Source organism: Narcine bancroftii, chromosome 5, assembly GCF_036971445.1.
Source record: "Narcine bancroftii isolate sNarBan1 chromosome 5, sNarBan1.hap1, whole genome shotgun sequence".
Taxonomy (NCBI): Eukaryota; Metazoa; Chordata; class Chondrichthyes; order Torpediniformes; family Narcinidae; genus Narcine; species Narcine bancroftii.
Genome location: NC_091473.1, coordinates 74,181,464 through 74,194,948, shown reverse-complemented (window position 1 = coordinate 74,194,948; position 13,485 = coordinate 74,181,464). Strand labels below are relative to the sequence as shown.

Below are 13,485 nucleotides of genomic sequence, written 5' to 3'. Positions count from 1 at the left end.
GCCAGCAGGAAAATGAATATGTGATGTCATTATGTACTCTGACAATAAATCAGAAATCAGAAAAAAAATCTTAACTCTGAGAATTGAGTCATTATCAAATAACCCCACTTTGACATTGACAATACTTCTGAGAAACATTATTTTGATCTTCATTATATTTAAAATTTCACTATTTGAAGTGTCATTGATTTCTTTAAATATTAAAGTCTATAGATACATCCACAGTGGAAATAGTTACAAGGCTGAACATGAAATATGATCCAAGCAGAATAAGATTGCAAATATTCTTTCAATATTTATAAAATTTATTCCCAAAGTATCTCACTGGGTATTAGTGACTGCTTGAAGTCTGTGATTCAAAAACATCACCAGTTGCTGAGTATCTTCTCTGGTGATGTTATGCTCAACCTCTACTGCAGCATCTTCAGCTCCTGCTTGTTTCAGGGATTGGTTCCCTGAAGTTTTCTCTTTAGCATATAGAAGGTATGCTCAATTGGATTTAGATAAGGTGATTGACTTGGCCATTCAAGAATTTCCAGGCTTTTAGGTTTGAAAATAATTTAATCAATTATTTTGGTTTGAAACCTTCCTTTTTTTCTCACAATCTGTTTAAACCCAGTGACTCTCAGTGAGCTATTTGATTGTATGGGATCATTATCTCTCATTTGATCCTGCTTTCTAGCAGGGCCAATGTGCAAGAATAGAGTAAAAGTAAACCACCCTTCCTTGTATGTGCCAAATTCAGCATGTTGTAGCACATGCACATTAAACTTTGGTTCTGAAATATACTTCTGCTGGCTTCAAATTGATTCAATGCCACACCACATTGCATTGATTTAATGAGCTGAATCAACAGCCATAAAACATTAAAGCAATAAATAAATGAAGGATAGATTATTTACATAAATTTGCACAGAATCAAATATGGAGAATAAAAGTTTTTAAATGTATAAAGCAGAAAGTAAATTAAAGTAAACATAAATCCTTTAGAAGATAAGAAGGGGAATTAATAATGGACAATGAAGAAGTGGACGAGGCCTCTGTGTCTGTGTCTGTCTTCACAGTGGAAGCAAGAGATAACATGCCAAATATTTATGTTAAGGAGGTGATGAGCGGTGAAGATTTTCAAACAATCATAATCACTTATTTGGTAATGCTAGGCAACCTAGAGTCTAAAGGTAGATGCGCCCACTTGCTCTGATGGAATGGAAAAAATAGAGGAAATTACAGCAGATAAATTTGTGGTAATTTATCAAAATTCACGGGACCCTGGGCAATTAATTCCCAGAGAAAATGAAAAGAGCAGACTTGATGTCACTGTTTTGATTGCAATTTACTATAGGCCACTTACTTTCTGTAGTTGGGAAAGTGCTTGAAGCCACTATTATGGAAGAAATAGAGAGACATCTGGATAGGAATTGTTCCTCTGAGGATTTATAGAATGCAGAGATGTTGTATCCTTGGATTTCCAGAAGGGACTTGGAAAAAGTACTGCATGAAAATGTTCCATTGAATTGGAGGTAATGTATGAATAGCATGGATAGAGGATTGGTTCACCATAAAAGATGGAGAATTGTGATAAATGAGTATTTCTCTGGTTGACAATCAGTGATTTAGTGGTGTGCTTGGTACTCTGGTTTTGGAGATGGTACAGAGGAAGTTCACTAGGTTGATTCTGGAAATGTAATGATAATCTTTTGAGAAGTGATTGAGCAGCTTGGGACTATAATATTGAAGTTTAGAGGGATCTTTTGAAAACAGATAAAATTATGAAAAGGTGGATGGCACAGTGACCATAGCAGTTAGCGTAACACAGGGCAAGTGACTAGGGTTTGAAGTGGCACTGTCTGAAAGGAGTTTATGTTCTTCCCATTTTCACATATCATCCTGGTCAAAGGTTAGTTAGTCATGTGGGTGTATTTGGGCGGTAGGGCTCATGGGTCAGAAAGGTATGTTACTGTGCTGTATCTCTACATTTTAAACAAATGAAAAATGAATAGATAAGATAGAAGCAGGGAAGTTGTTCCACTGGCAGGTTAGGTTAGAGCAGTGGTTCTCAACCTTCTTCTTTCCTCCTCACATACCACTTTAAGTAATCCCTATGCCATCGGTGCTCTGTGATTAGTAAGGGATAGCTTAAGGTGGTGTGTGAGTGACAAAGGAAGGTTAAGTTTCACTGCTCTAGAAACAATTGTTTCTGAAATATTTTCCTTGAGGAAAATTGTCAGTGGCCCATTTCCTTTGGAGTTGTGAAACTGTGCACATAACGAGTCAATTGGGTATGATTAAAACAGTGGTTTTCAAACATTTTCTTTTCACTCGCATACGACCTTAAGCAATCCTTAACAAATCACAGAGCACCTATGGCAAAGGGAATATTTAAAGTGGTATGTGTGTGGAAAGGTAAAGGTTGAGAACCACTGGGTTAGAACCAAGATACATTGCCTCAAGATTTGTGAGAGTGAAATTAAGGCAGACGAGGAAGAATTGCTTCTCCCAGAGGGTAGTGAATCTGTGAATTTCTTTTGCCAGTAAGCAATCAAGGCTGCCTCACTAACATATTATGGAATAGTTGGATGGATGTTCGAATAATATGGATGGGGTTATGCTGAATAGCCAGAGAACTGGAGCAGAGTCCACAGCCAGATCAGTCTGATCATATTGTATGGCAGAATATGCTCAACTAATGGGATGGCTGACTCCTACCGTATTTCTTATTTCTTGAATCTCTCATTTTGCAGTAAACGTGCAAACAGAGAAATTGTCAAAGACTTGTTTTCTTCCAAGCAAAATGTACTTATTGTGGCACCACTTTGTATTAAATCATTGCATAATTTGTGTGGCATTGGATATTAATTTTACTTTTGTGCTTCTCAGTGTAATTAGAAGTAATAATGGAGCACATGTAGGATTGGTCAAGACCAATGAATGAGTTACAGGCAACTATTTTGTGAGTTCTTTTCCATTTCGTTAATTGTATATTTACAGCGTTATATAAATCCATATGCTTTTTGATGTTCTGAAAAGAAAAAAAAATGGTTTAGCTGCATATCAAAAAAAAACTTTCCAGGCATACCAAAGTATCAAAGGGTTTTCAGATGTTAATAAAAAATTCATAGGTTATGTACTCACATATTATTAACATGGAACAAAGTATTTCACTTTATATAAAAATGTTTTAAAAATACTCGACACAGATTTCTGAAATTGTGGTTAAACCACCAAAGAACTGCAGTTTCAATGCCCTGTTATACCTGACTTGTTCTCACTCTGCTTCGATTTCACTCACTTAAGTATAACTGTCAATCAAATTATTATGTTTCCAGATTTCTGTGAATTCTTGATTCCTTGCTAAGTCCTGGAGAATGTTCCTGTACTTTAATTGTAATTCAGTTTCTTTAAATGTTGTTCATGAAGAAGAAATTCAGTGGACTGAAATCCATAGGGTACATTTTGGTTTCTGGCTACGATGTAGATCTTGGAAATGATCAGGTCGGGCCATTGGGAAGCAACACAGAAATAAGCAACTCTCTTGGAACAGCAGCATTCTACCCATCAGGACAAATGTAGAATATTTTATTGATCTGTTTGCAATTTTAAGTTATTTTGGGAGAAAGAATATATAGTAAACTGTGTTTCTGGATATGGAAAGGATCTCTCTTTGGGTTTAAGCAATCATTCATGGCAGACAGAGTAACAGGCAATGAATATCTACCATCAGTTATTTTTGAGCTTGTCAGTGTTAGTGTGGGTTTATGGCGGTGTTGATAAGCAGGTTGACTGCTTTGGTACAAGTGACAAGTTTTGACCTTCATCACATTGGTAAATCCATTTATATGCTTTTGATGCTCAAGCACTGATCTAGGAGGAGTATCTAATGAGAAAATAAATCGTTTGGATCATTCTGTTCAAGGTGCAAGTCACAAAGCTGTGAAGAAAAATATGATTCAAGTCATTAGTATATTTGTCCTATTACTTAATCATATTTCAATGGCAATTTGCAAAATTTTGATTCACTATTTTCTATTCTTGGGTTTTCATCTACTGTTAAAAGTCATGCAAAATAAATTTTCAATGTAGAGTTTAATTTTCAGTTTTTGGAGGCTTGTTTTTTTTTCAGTCAAATTTATGAATGACTATGAACGTCTCCATTTCCAGCACAATTTTTCCATGAGTTTTTGAGACATGCAGCACAGAACAGGTCCTTTAGCCCAACTTGTTCATTTCGATCAAGTTAGCAGTCTGGGCAAGCCTCATTTTCCTGTATTTGGTAGCTAACCCTTCCTCTCCCTCCATCTGCACAGATGCTCTTTCAAAGTTAAAATCATACCAATTTCTATAGTTTTTTCTTGGAGCTCATTGCAGATATGAACAACCCTCTGAATTAACAAAAATCGTGTCCCTCTTAAATCGCTCCCCTCCCACTTTAAACCTACACTCTTTAGTTTTTAGCATGATCTACCATGGGAAAAAGATTGTGAGCACAGCCTTCATGATTTTATAAGGCACTTGCCCCAGAACATGTTGAGTGAATTATTCTTTCTACAACTGGGTGACCAGAGCTGCAATCAGTACTCTGAATGTGGTCTTATCTGCACCTTGGACATTTGTATCATGAGTTCCCAACTTTTGCTCCCAATACCCTGCTCAATATGGGCAAGCATGCCAAATGCCTTCTTCATCATGCTGTCCTGGCTTCTAAATGCCTGCTGCTTGCCCTTGCTGTGCTTTTTAATTAATGGCACATTAGCCACCCTCCAGTCTTTCAGCACCACTCATGGAAGATCTAAATAACTCTGCAAGGGTGTTGCAATTTCTTCCCAAGCGTCCCACAAGTTCAAAGGGTTCACTTGATCAGGTCCTAGCGATCTGTCTAACTTAATATGTTCCAACGCTACTGATACTTACTCCCTGACACTTCTTTCATGTCCAGACATCGCATCTTATTTGCTTCACTTCCTTGACTTCCATGATTTTCTTCATAGTGAAAACTGATGAGAAATATTGATTTAAAATCTCTTGCAATGTCCTTTATCCTGGCTGGAGCTCCATCTTGTCTCCTTCTTTTGCCCTTTTGATTTCCCTCTTGAGCATAATCCTGTACCTATACTCAAAGGATTTGTTCAGTCTGGATTTGTTCAGTCTGGATTTGTTCAGTCTGGATTTGTTCAGTCTGGATTGCTTGTACCTCACATATGCCTCCCTCTTTTTTCCTGACCAGGTCCTCAATACCCCCTTGTCCTGGGTAAACTTGTACCTCTCACTTTGTTCATTTTAGATTGATCACCGTGTTTGAGCTACCGAAAGAAAACAGAGACACACGCCGAGAGCACTTCAGTTTATACAAATCTTTATTACAAATTCAAAAGCTGATTTCACACTACAATATGCAAGCCCTTCCCAATTATACTTATCAACGCTTGGACTGGTCTCAACTGCCAAGGCGAGGCAATGACTGCACACTTGTAGTAGGTTGTCGGGGTGCCGGTAGCAGCTTCTCCACCTCCCCCGACCGGGACGTTGGCTGGACTCTAGAAGTTCTTCTTGCTGAGAGATATTGCCACCTCTCGGAGAGTCTCAAACTTCAGCAGCGGGACCATGGCTTATATTACCCAAAAAATACTTACCCAAGCACCGATTCCCAGCACACCAAGAAAGATAAGCGAGCAAGCTAGCAGCCTAGGCTTCTATCGAATAACACAACTTTCTAGCTTATCACTTTGAATACAATGGTTTATTTTGCATCAAGGTTAGGTCTCTGCCTGAAAGACTGTGACCAAAACAAGCAAGAAGATTAAATGTTCTTGGTACACAGATGCCCTTTCGTCAGATAACTGCATCTCTGGCCCTTCGGTGGAATTTAGCTTATGTCTGCTGATTCTAAAAAAAACAAGCAGGTTCTCAGCCTTGCAGAAGCAAAGGCTTCAAAAGTAAAAAACACGGTTTAAATCTTCCATTACACCCCTGTCAACTAGGATTCCTTTAATTTGCCACTCTTGCCTGTCACCCTAACATGCTGTGCCTGAACTCTTACTATTTCACCTTTAAAAGACTCCCTCTTTTTCGCTGTTCCCTTGCCTGCAAACATCCTCTCCCAATTATCTTCTGGACATTCCTGTCTGGTTTCTCCAAAATTGATATTGCCCCAGTTTAGGACTTTAGCTTGTGAACCAGTCCTATATTTATCCAAAAATCATTTAGATATTTGCAAATTAGACATTTCTGATTTATCTGGAGTTCCTGATGCAAACTTCTTGGATGAGATTTTTGTTTGCCACCTTCTCATAAAGGTTTAATATCTGTTATTTATGATAAGTTACTATGTTTATGACAGGTCCAATTTAGAATGCCTGGGAATGGGATTTAAATCTTTCCATATCAGATGAAGTTTAGAATTTATTTTTTTTAATTGGTCAATAACTCAACATTATGTGCTCATCATTGTTTACTACAATTTAAAGCTGTACATAGAGCACACATGTCCAAAGTTAAATTATCTAATTTTTATCCAGATATAAATTCTTGCTGTGATAGATGTAGGAGAGGAGAGGCTTCTTTAATTCATGTGTTCTGGACTTGCTGTACTCTGGAAAATTACTGGAGAGATGTCTTCAATAGTTTATCTTTAATTCTTGATGTAAATTTACAGCAAAACTCTTTGTTTGCTCTCTTTTTGGAACAACGGAAAAGAATGATGCTATTTTGACGTCAATTAAATGTCAAACTCTATCTTTACTTCTCTTTTAGCTAGGTGAGCGATATTACTTAGATGGAAGGATGCTGCCCTGCCCATTCATGCTCAATGGCTGAGAGACATTATGTAATATTTGAACTTAAAGAATATTCATTATTTGGGTAAACATATAACAATTACAGTACGGAAACAGGCCATATCAGCCCCTCTAATCCGCACCAATTTAAGTGAAACTCCACCTACCTGTTCCTTGCCCATAACCCTCCAACCCCCTCACATCCATGTACTGATCTAATCACCTCTTAAATGACAGAATTGTCAACTACCTCTTCCAGAAGGTCATTCCACTCAGCCACAACTCTCTGAGTGAAGAAGCTTCCTCTTGTGTTACTTCTAAAGTTTTCCCCCCTAACCCTTAACTTATGACCCTTCGTTCCAATCTCCTCTACCTTCAAGGGAAAGAACCTATTCACATCTATTCCCCTCATAATTTTATATACCTCTATCAAATCCCCTCTCAACCTTCTGTACTCCTAATAAATAAAGACCCAGTCTACCAAATCTTTCTCCATATTCTAGATACTGCAATCCAGGCAACAATTTAGTAAATCTTCTCTGCACCCTCTCTACTTTATTGATATTGTTTCTATAACTTGGAGACCAGAACTGCACACAATATTCCAAACTTGGCCTCACCAATGCCTTGAACAGTCTCAACATCACCTCCCAGCTCCTATATTCCATGTTATGATTTATAAAGGCCAGCATACCAAAAGCTTTCTTCACCACCCTATCTACATGGGAATCTACCTTCAAGGAATGCTGAACCATTATTCCAAGATCTCTCTGTTCCTCTGCATTCCTCAATGCCCTCCCCTTCACTGTATATGCCCTATTTTGGTTATTCTTCCCAAAATGAAGTACTTCACACTTATCTACATTAAACTCCATCTGCCACCTTTCAGCCCACTCCTCTAAGCAGTCCAAATCCTTCTGCAGTCCACAAAATCCCTCCTCACTATCCACAACTCCCCCTATTTTTGTACCATCTGCATATTTACTCACCCAATTTCCCACCCCATCATCCAAATCATTAATGTAAATGACGAACAACAAAGGACCCAACACCGATCCCTGAGGCACACCACTCGTCACTGGCCTCCATCCTGACAGACAGTTGTCCACTATGACTCTCTGGTGCCTATCTTCAAGCCACCGTTGAACCCAATTGACTTCCACAACATCTATCCCTAGTGACTGAACCTTTCTCACTAACCATCCATGTGGCATCTTATCAAAAGCTTTACTGAAATCCAAATAGACCACGTCTACTGCTCTACCTTCATCAACCTTTCTCGTCACTCCCTCAAAAAATTCAACAAGATTTGTCAAACATGACCTACACCTCACAAACCTATGTTGAGTGTCCCTGAATAATCTCTGCCCCTCTAGATACTTATACATACTATCCCTAAGAATACCTTCCATAAATTTACCCACCACCGATGTCAAACTTACTGGCTGATAATTGCTGGGCCTACACACTGAGCCCTTTCTAAACAGCGGAACCACATTTGCAACATGCCAATCCCATGGCACCACACCCTCCTTAAGTGATTGTTGTAAAATCACTGTCAGAGCCTCTGCTATTTCCTCCCTGACTTCCCTCAAGGTCCTGGGGAAAATCCCGTCGGGATTCGGAGACTTATCCACCTTTAAGATTTCAAATGTTGGAGGGGCCATTTACGAGTAATTTTCTTCATCTTTAATAATAAATAATGTTTTTTCTCTTTTCATTTCATTATTAAATATGCTTATTATCATACAACATGGATAAAGTAAGGATGGTGTTTGGATTTCTCTCCAATCAGGATGAAATTATTTATATGTTTATGAATTGTGAATATGTCTTAACATTTCTGTATAATTTTTAATGATTTAATCTGTTATTTACACTTAACACTCCACAATTACCTTTTGTACTTTTGTTTTTTTTTGCTTTAAAATCAAACAAATATTAATTTTCTTTTAAAAATATTTTTAAGAATTATGGTCACTGGTCCCAAAATGCACCCCCTCTGTCAATTCAGTCACTTGCCAAATGTCATTCACTATCAATGGGTCATATTGTCCCTGATTCACATAAGTAAATGAGTCTGGAACTTTAAATAAAAATTTCTAGGATCAATTATGATGAGCAGAAATTAACTGGATTTTAATTTAAAGATACTTCCAAGTTACTTTGTGGAACTAAGTCTGCTAACTGTAACCAGTTTGGCTGATGGATGATCCTGGATTCAGTTCGAGTACCATTGTAACTGGACAATAAATGCTGCCATTGTTAATCATGTGCACATCCTGCAAAGGAATAAAGAGAAACAGAAGTGAGAGTGAGACTTTCAGAGAATCCATTGATCCCTCATCTCCTCTGCTATTGCCTCCTATCTCCTGTAACCTTCATAACTGCATGACCTCCTGCTCTTTCCAGTGATGAACCCAAGTTTGAGGCATCCACGTCACCCTCTTTGGCCCCTGGTTCTGAACTCCCAGTGGACTTGAGAAGCTGTAGGCTCCCAAGACTCTTTGGGAGACTGGCACAGCATTGAAGGCCTCACAAATCCAACACCCTATACCTGGTTCCCAGCAGATGGTTCATGAGCAGCCTCGGTGAGACCCTGCAATGATTTGCTGCTCCCTCAGAGCTTGTAACCTTCGTAGACCGGGTTGCCAAGCATGGGCACCAATATCTTAGACACAGGCTTCCATTGGTCTTAAAGGAACTGCCCTAAAGATGGTGCTATCATTGGTTGAAACATTTCAAGACTCACTGAGTTCAGGGAAGGTGTCGATGAATTGGAAAATTACAAATTCAAGAGAAGAAAAATGTGTATGTCATTGAGTCTAATTATTTTATAAACAGCTGTTAGCAAGGTGATAGTCTTTAATCAGGAAAGAAATAGCTACCTGTTTAAAGAAGTTTAATGAAATCAAACCAAGTTAATGTGCCTGACCAACTGTATATCATAACACTTTCATTTAACATTTCCAGCATTTGTAGTTTTTTTTATAACTATGTTGGATTTTCTGTTTGTAGCTGTGCTGGTATGTTTTTAAAATGGTCAGTGTTGGATGTAATTGAATAGAATTGTTCAGGGAATTGTAATTTATTATGCAAGAATATTCATCTTTGCCATATTTGAATATGTAAATTTTGCAGGTTAGATGGTGACCTTTTCTGTGCTGTTCATTGAAAGCATGTTCAACAATGTTTTCCATTAAATGAAGTAATGCTGATACAAACTCAAGCCATGGTTTTAATGATTTCTCAACACCAGACTGCAGATGTATGGCAAATAAGAAATGCATTTATATTTTTTACTCAATATGACAATGACACAAATAATGTGAAATGCTAAAAGTATGCTTTTTAAAAAAAAAAATTCTACCCTTAATATCTCAGCTGGATTTGACACTGAATTGTTGTCATAGATATCTGTATTTTCAAATTATTGAAGAATTGTGTATGCGTTATGTGTTTGCAAAGTACAATGAAACACTAAATTTTCCTTTATCTTTGAAATTTTGTCATCTCCCACGTAATTCTTGCACCTTGAAGGAAATTGCAACTGTGCTATGCTGGACTTTGTTCAGTTCCTGTAGTAACCAGTAAGGGGCAGTGTTGCTCTGCTCAAAATACAAATTAAGCCTACTCTTTCTCTCCTATAGAAAGAACGTGAAAAAGGTTCCAATCTGGCATTCATGTTTCGTCAACCATTTGCTGCTGGTCGTGTCTTCAGTATCAGCATGTTAGACACACTGCTGTACCAGGTAGAAATTCCCTTCCCTTTTACTCATTGAAACAAATCTGAAACTCCAAATGACTGTCATTGAATGCAAATCATAAGATGTCTTGGAATATTGACAAATCAGGAACTATACTATTGTGCACCCTATCTACAAATTAGTCTTGTTTTTTTTTTAAAAAAGTGGTTGATTGACATTTGTATTTAATTTACATTCATTCATCTTGTGAATAAAAAGGGGTAAATTGTTGCTTCTTTTGCTAAATATGATCAGGTTTGCCAAGTAATGTCTTTTTCCATCAAAATGCTAAAATAACCATTAAGCAATCATGAAACAATATACTGTATATGTTAGATTGTGTACATAAAGAACATCTGTATGCCTTCCTGCCTTGAGTCAGCCACAGAACATCCTTTATTGAGAGCAAGAATTTTCAGTGAAACCATGTGCTGCATTCAGCTTTTATAGACTCTGTCCTTCAAAAAGGAAACCCATTCAAACCATCAACTATGTACACATAGGAATTTTTAAAATAGTTTAACTATTCACCATGTACACACCATTATCAGTCATTTATAAATGTTATTGCTTTCCTAACCTCTGAGATCTCATTGTGTGCAATGGTGCATTTATTATCCCTGAATGTTTGCTTTGGGACACCTCTGTTGTTTGGGGACACCTCAGTTCTGGTGAATTGCCACCTCTTCTATAAAGCAGTGTGTTGCCTACTTATATTTGTGCAAGGTGCAAAGTAACTTGATTTGCTTTCAATACATTTGTACTGTTATAGTTGCTATTTTAGCCCTCTTGTGACTGGCCCTCTTGCTGGTACACCTTACAACCTGCACCAGTTCACATGAACAGCACCCCACAAACCCATCACCTTTAGCACCACAAAAATGAGAGAAGCAGGGGCATGGGAACTTCAACATCATCGGTTCTCTCCAAAATCTCACCATCCTACCTTGGAAACATTTATCCTTTGTCACTGTGGGCTAAATCTTGAAGCTCCTTATGCAGCACTGGGTTCTTCGCCAGAAGAATTGCAATGATTCAAGAAGGCAGCTCAACACCAGCTCCTCTAGGGACAGGCAATAACTGTAGTGGTACCCTGAGTTAAAATAACATGGCGACATCAGAGAACTCTCTGTAATTGATCTGCTTTCATCTTGTGCTTCATTGTTGATAATCATCTTAGTTTCATCTACCAATTAATTTTTGTGGACCTTCCAGTTTCTGCTTGTGTATCCTGCAATTTCTAACTCTGGTTCTTCTCTTAATTTCATATCACTGTCTCGGTGATCAGAACACATTCAGGATCACCTCACAGTGCAAATGTTGCTATAAATTACATTTCAAAATAAATATGGCAAGAAAATGGCATAAAGTGAGGTTTATTGTCCATTCATAAATCTGATGGCAGAGGGGAAGAAGCTGTCTTTGTGCCACTGGGTGCCCTTTTTCAGGCTCCTGTACCTTTTTACAGATGGTAGCAGCATGAAAAGGGCATGCCTAGGGTAGTGGTGATCATTCAGCATAGAGATTGCTTTCTTAAGAGACACCGCCTCTTGTAGATATGCTTGATGGAGTGAAGACTGGTGCCCATGATGGAGCTGGCCAAGTCAGCAACTGTCTGTAGAGGTTTTTGCTGTCCTGTACATTGGTACTTCCATACAATACAGCAATGCAATGAGACAGAATGCTCTCCACGGTACACCTGTTGAAATTTTTGAGAGTCTTTGATGACTTAGTTAATCTCCTCAAATGCCTCACTAAAGTGCTCCTCTACTTGTGACGGTCTGACTTATGATTTTTCAAAGTTACAATGGTTCGATTCCATACTTTCAATTTTGAATTCCAATGTTTGCGATATATGGTACACTACTCTCTTGCGATGCTGACTCAACTATGCTCACAGTCTCTCTTGCGATCACATGAGCGAGGGAAATTGATGATGCTGTCATTTTAGCATTTGTATGTTAATGTTTTTTTTGTAGTGGGGAATTAAGATATTCAAAATGTAATTATTAAAAAAAGTTAGGTGTGGTATACTTTTTCATTTTTTGATGAGTTTGTCACTGGTATAGCCACTGGTGAGTCACCTTCATGAATGTATCGACATGGACGCTCCAGGACAGATCCTCAGATTTGTCTACGGAATTTGAAGTTCATGACCCTCTCCACTGCTGATCCTTCGATGAGGACTGCTTCATGTTCCCCTGATTTCCTCCTGAAGCCAACAATCAGCTCCTTGGTTTTGCTAATGTTGAGCGTAAGGTTGTTATTGTGACACCACTCAACTAGCTGATCTATCTTCCTCCTGTATGCGTCCTCATTGCCATCTGTGATTCTGCCGATGACCATGGTGTCATATGCAAATTTGTAGACTACATTTGAATTATGTCTAGCCACAGTCATGGGTGTAGAGCAGTGGGCCTTGAGCTGCGTCTATGTTAATCACCACTTTTGTACACTTGCATGGTATCTTTGCTCTGAAATTGTCTCACGCAATCACCTCATCTGATTCCCAGTTTTTTTTTTTGGTCACCTGTCCTGCTAAGTTAAGCTGCACTATTCTTCCATAGCCAAATCTCTGTGGTGAGCAATGGTCTTCTATGTATCATAAATAATACCAGATTAGTGGCCTGTGGGCCATTTAGACATCATGTCCACTAACTTTCACTTCATCATTTCCTTCTCTGTGGGAAATGATTCTTCACCCTCTGTACCAGGAGCTGAATGATATTGAGAGGTTACATTGCATTGAAATCCATCAGAATAGACAACAAACTGTGCAAAACATTTTGGGATTTGAGAGGCCACAGATTACAAAAATTGTTCTGAAAGAGCATTAGTTTTCACTCTCTCTCCATAGATGAAAATAGCATGTGACAAAATGAACACCAAAATCTTGCAAATTTCATAAACTCATCAGACAGTTTGGCCAATTTTCTTGTGTTCTGACTCCCTAGCTTGTTTTTATTATT

At 38.2% G+C, this 13,485-nt stretch overlaps 1 protein-coding gene across 5 annotated transcripts in view; it reads left to right on the top strand.

Moving 5' to 3' along the window:
- kcnt2a (potassium channel, subfamily T, member 2a) overlaps positions 1 to 13,485 on the top strand; it is a 1,068,826-nt gene that overhangs the window by 712,806 nt on the left and 342,535 nt on the right. For all 5 annotated transcript variants that reach the window (XM_069937843.1, XM_069937844.1, XM_069937846.1 and 2 more), the window contains one exon: positions 10,421 to 10,522. In XM_069937843.1, the coding sequence (XP_069793944.1) occupies positions 10,421 to 10,522 (102 nt within the window). The remainder of the gene's footprint in view (positions 1 to 10,420; positions 10,523 to 13,485) is intronic.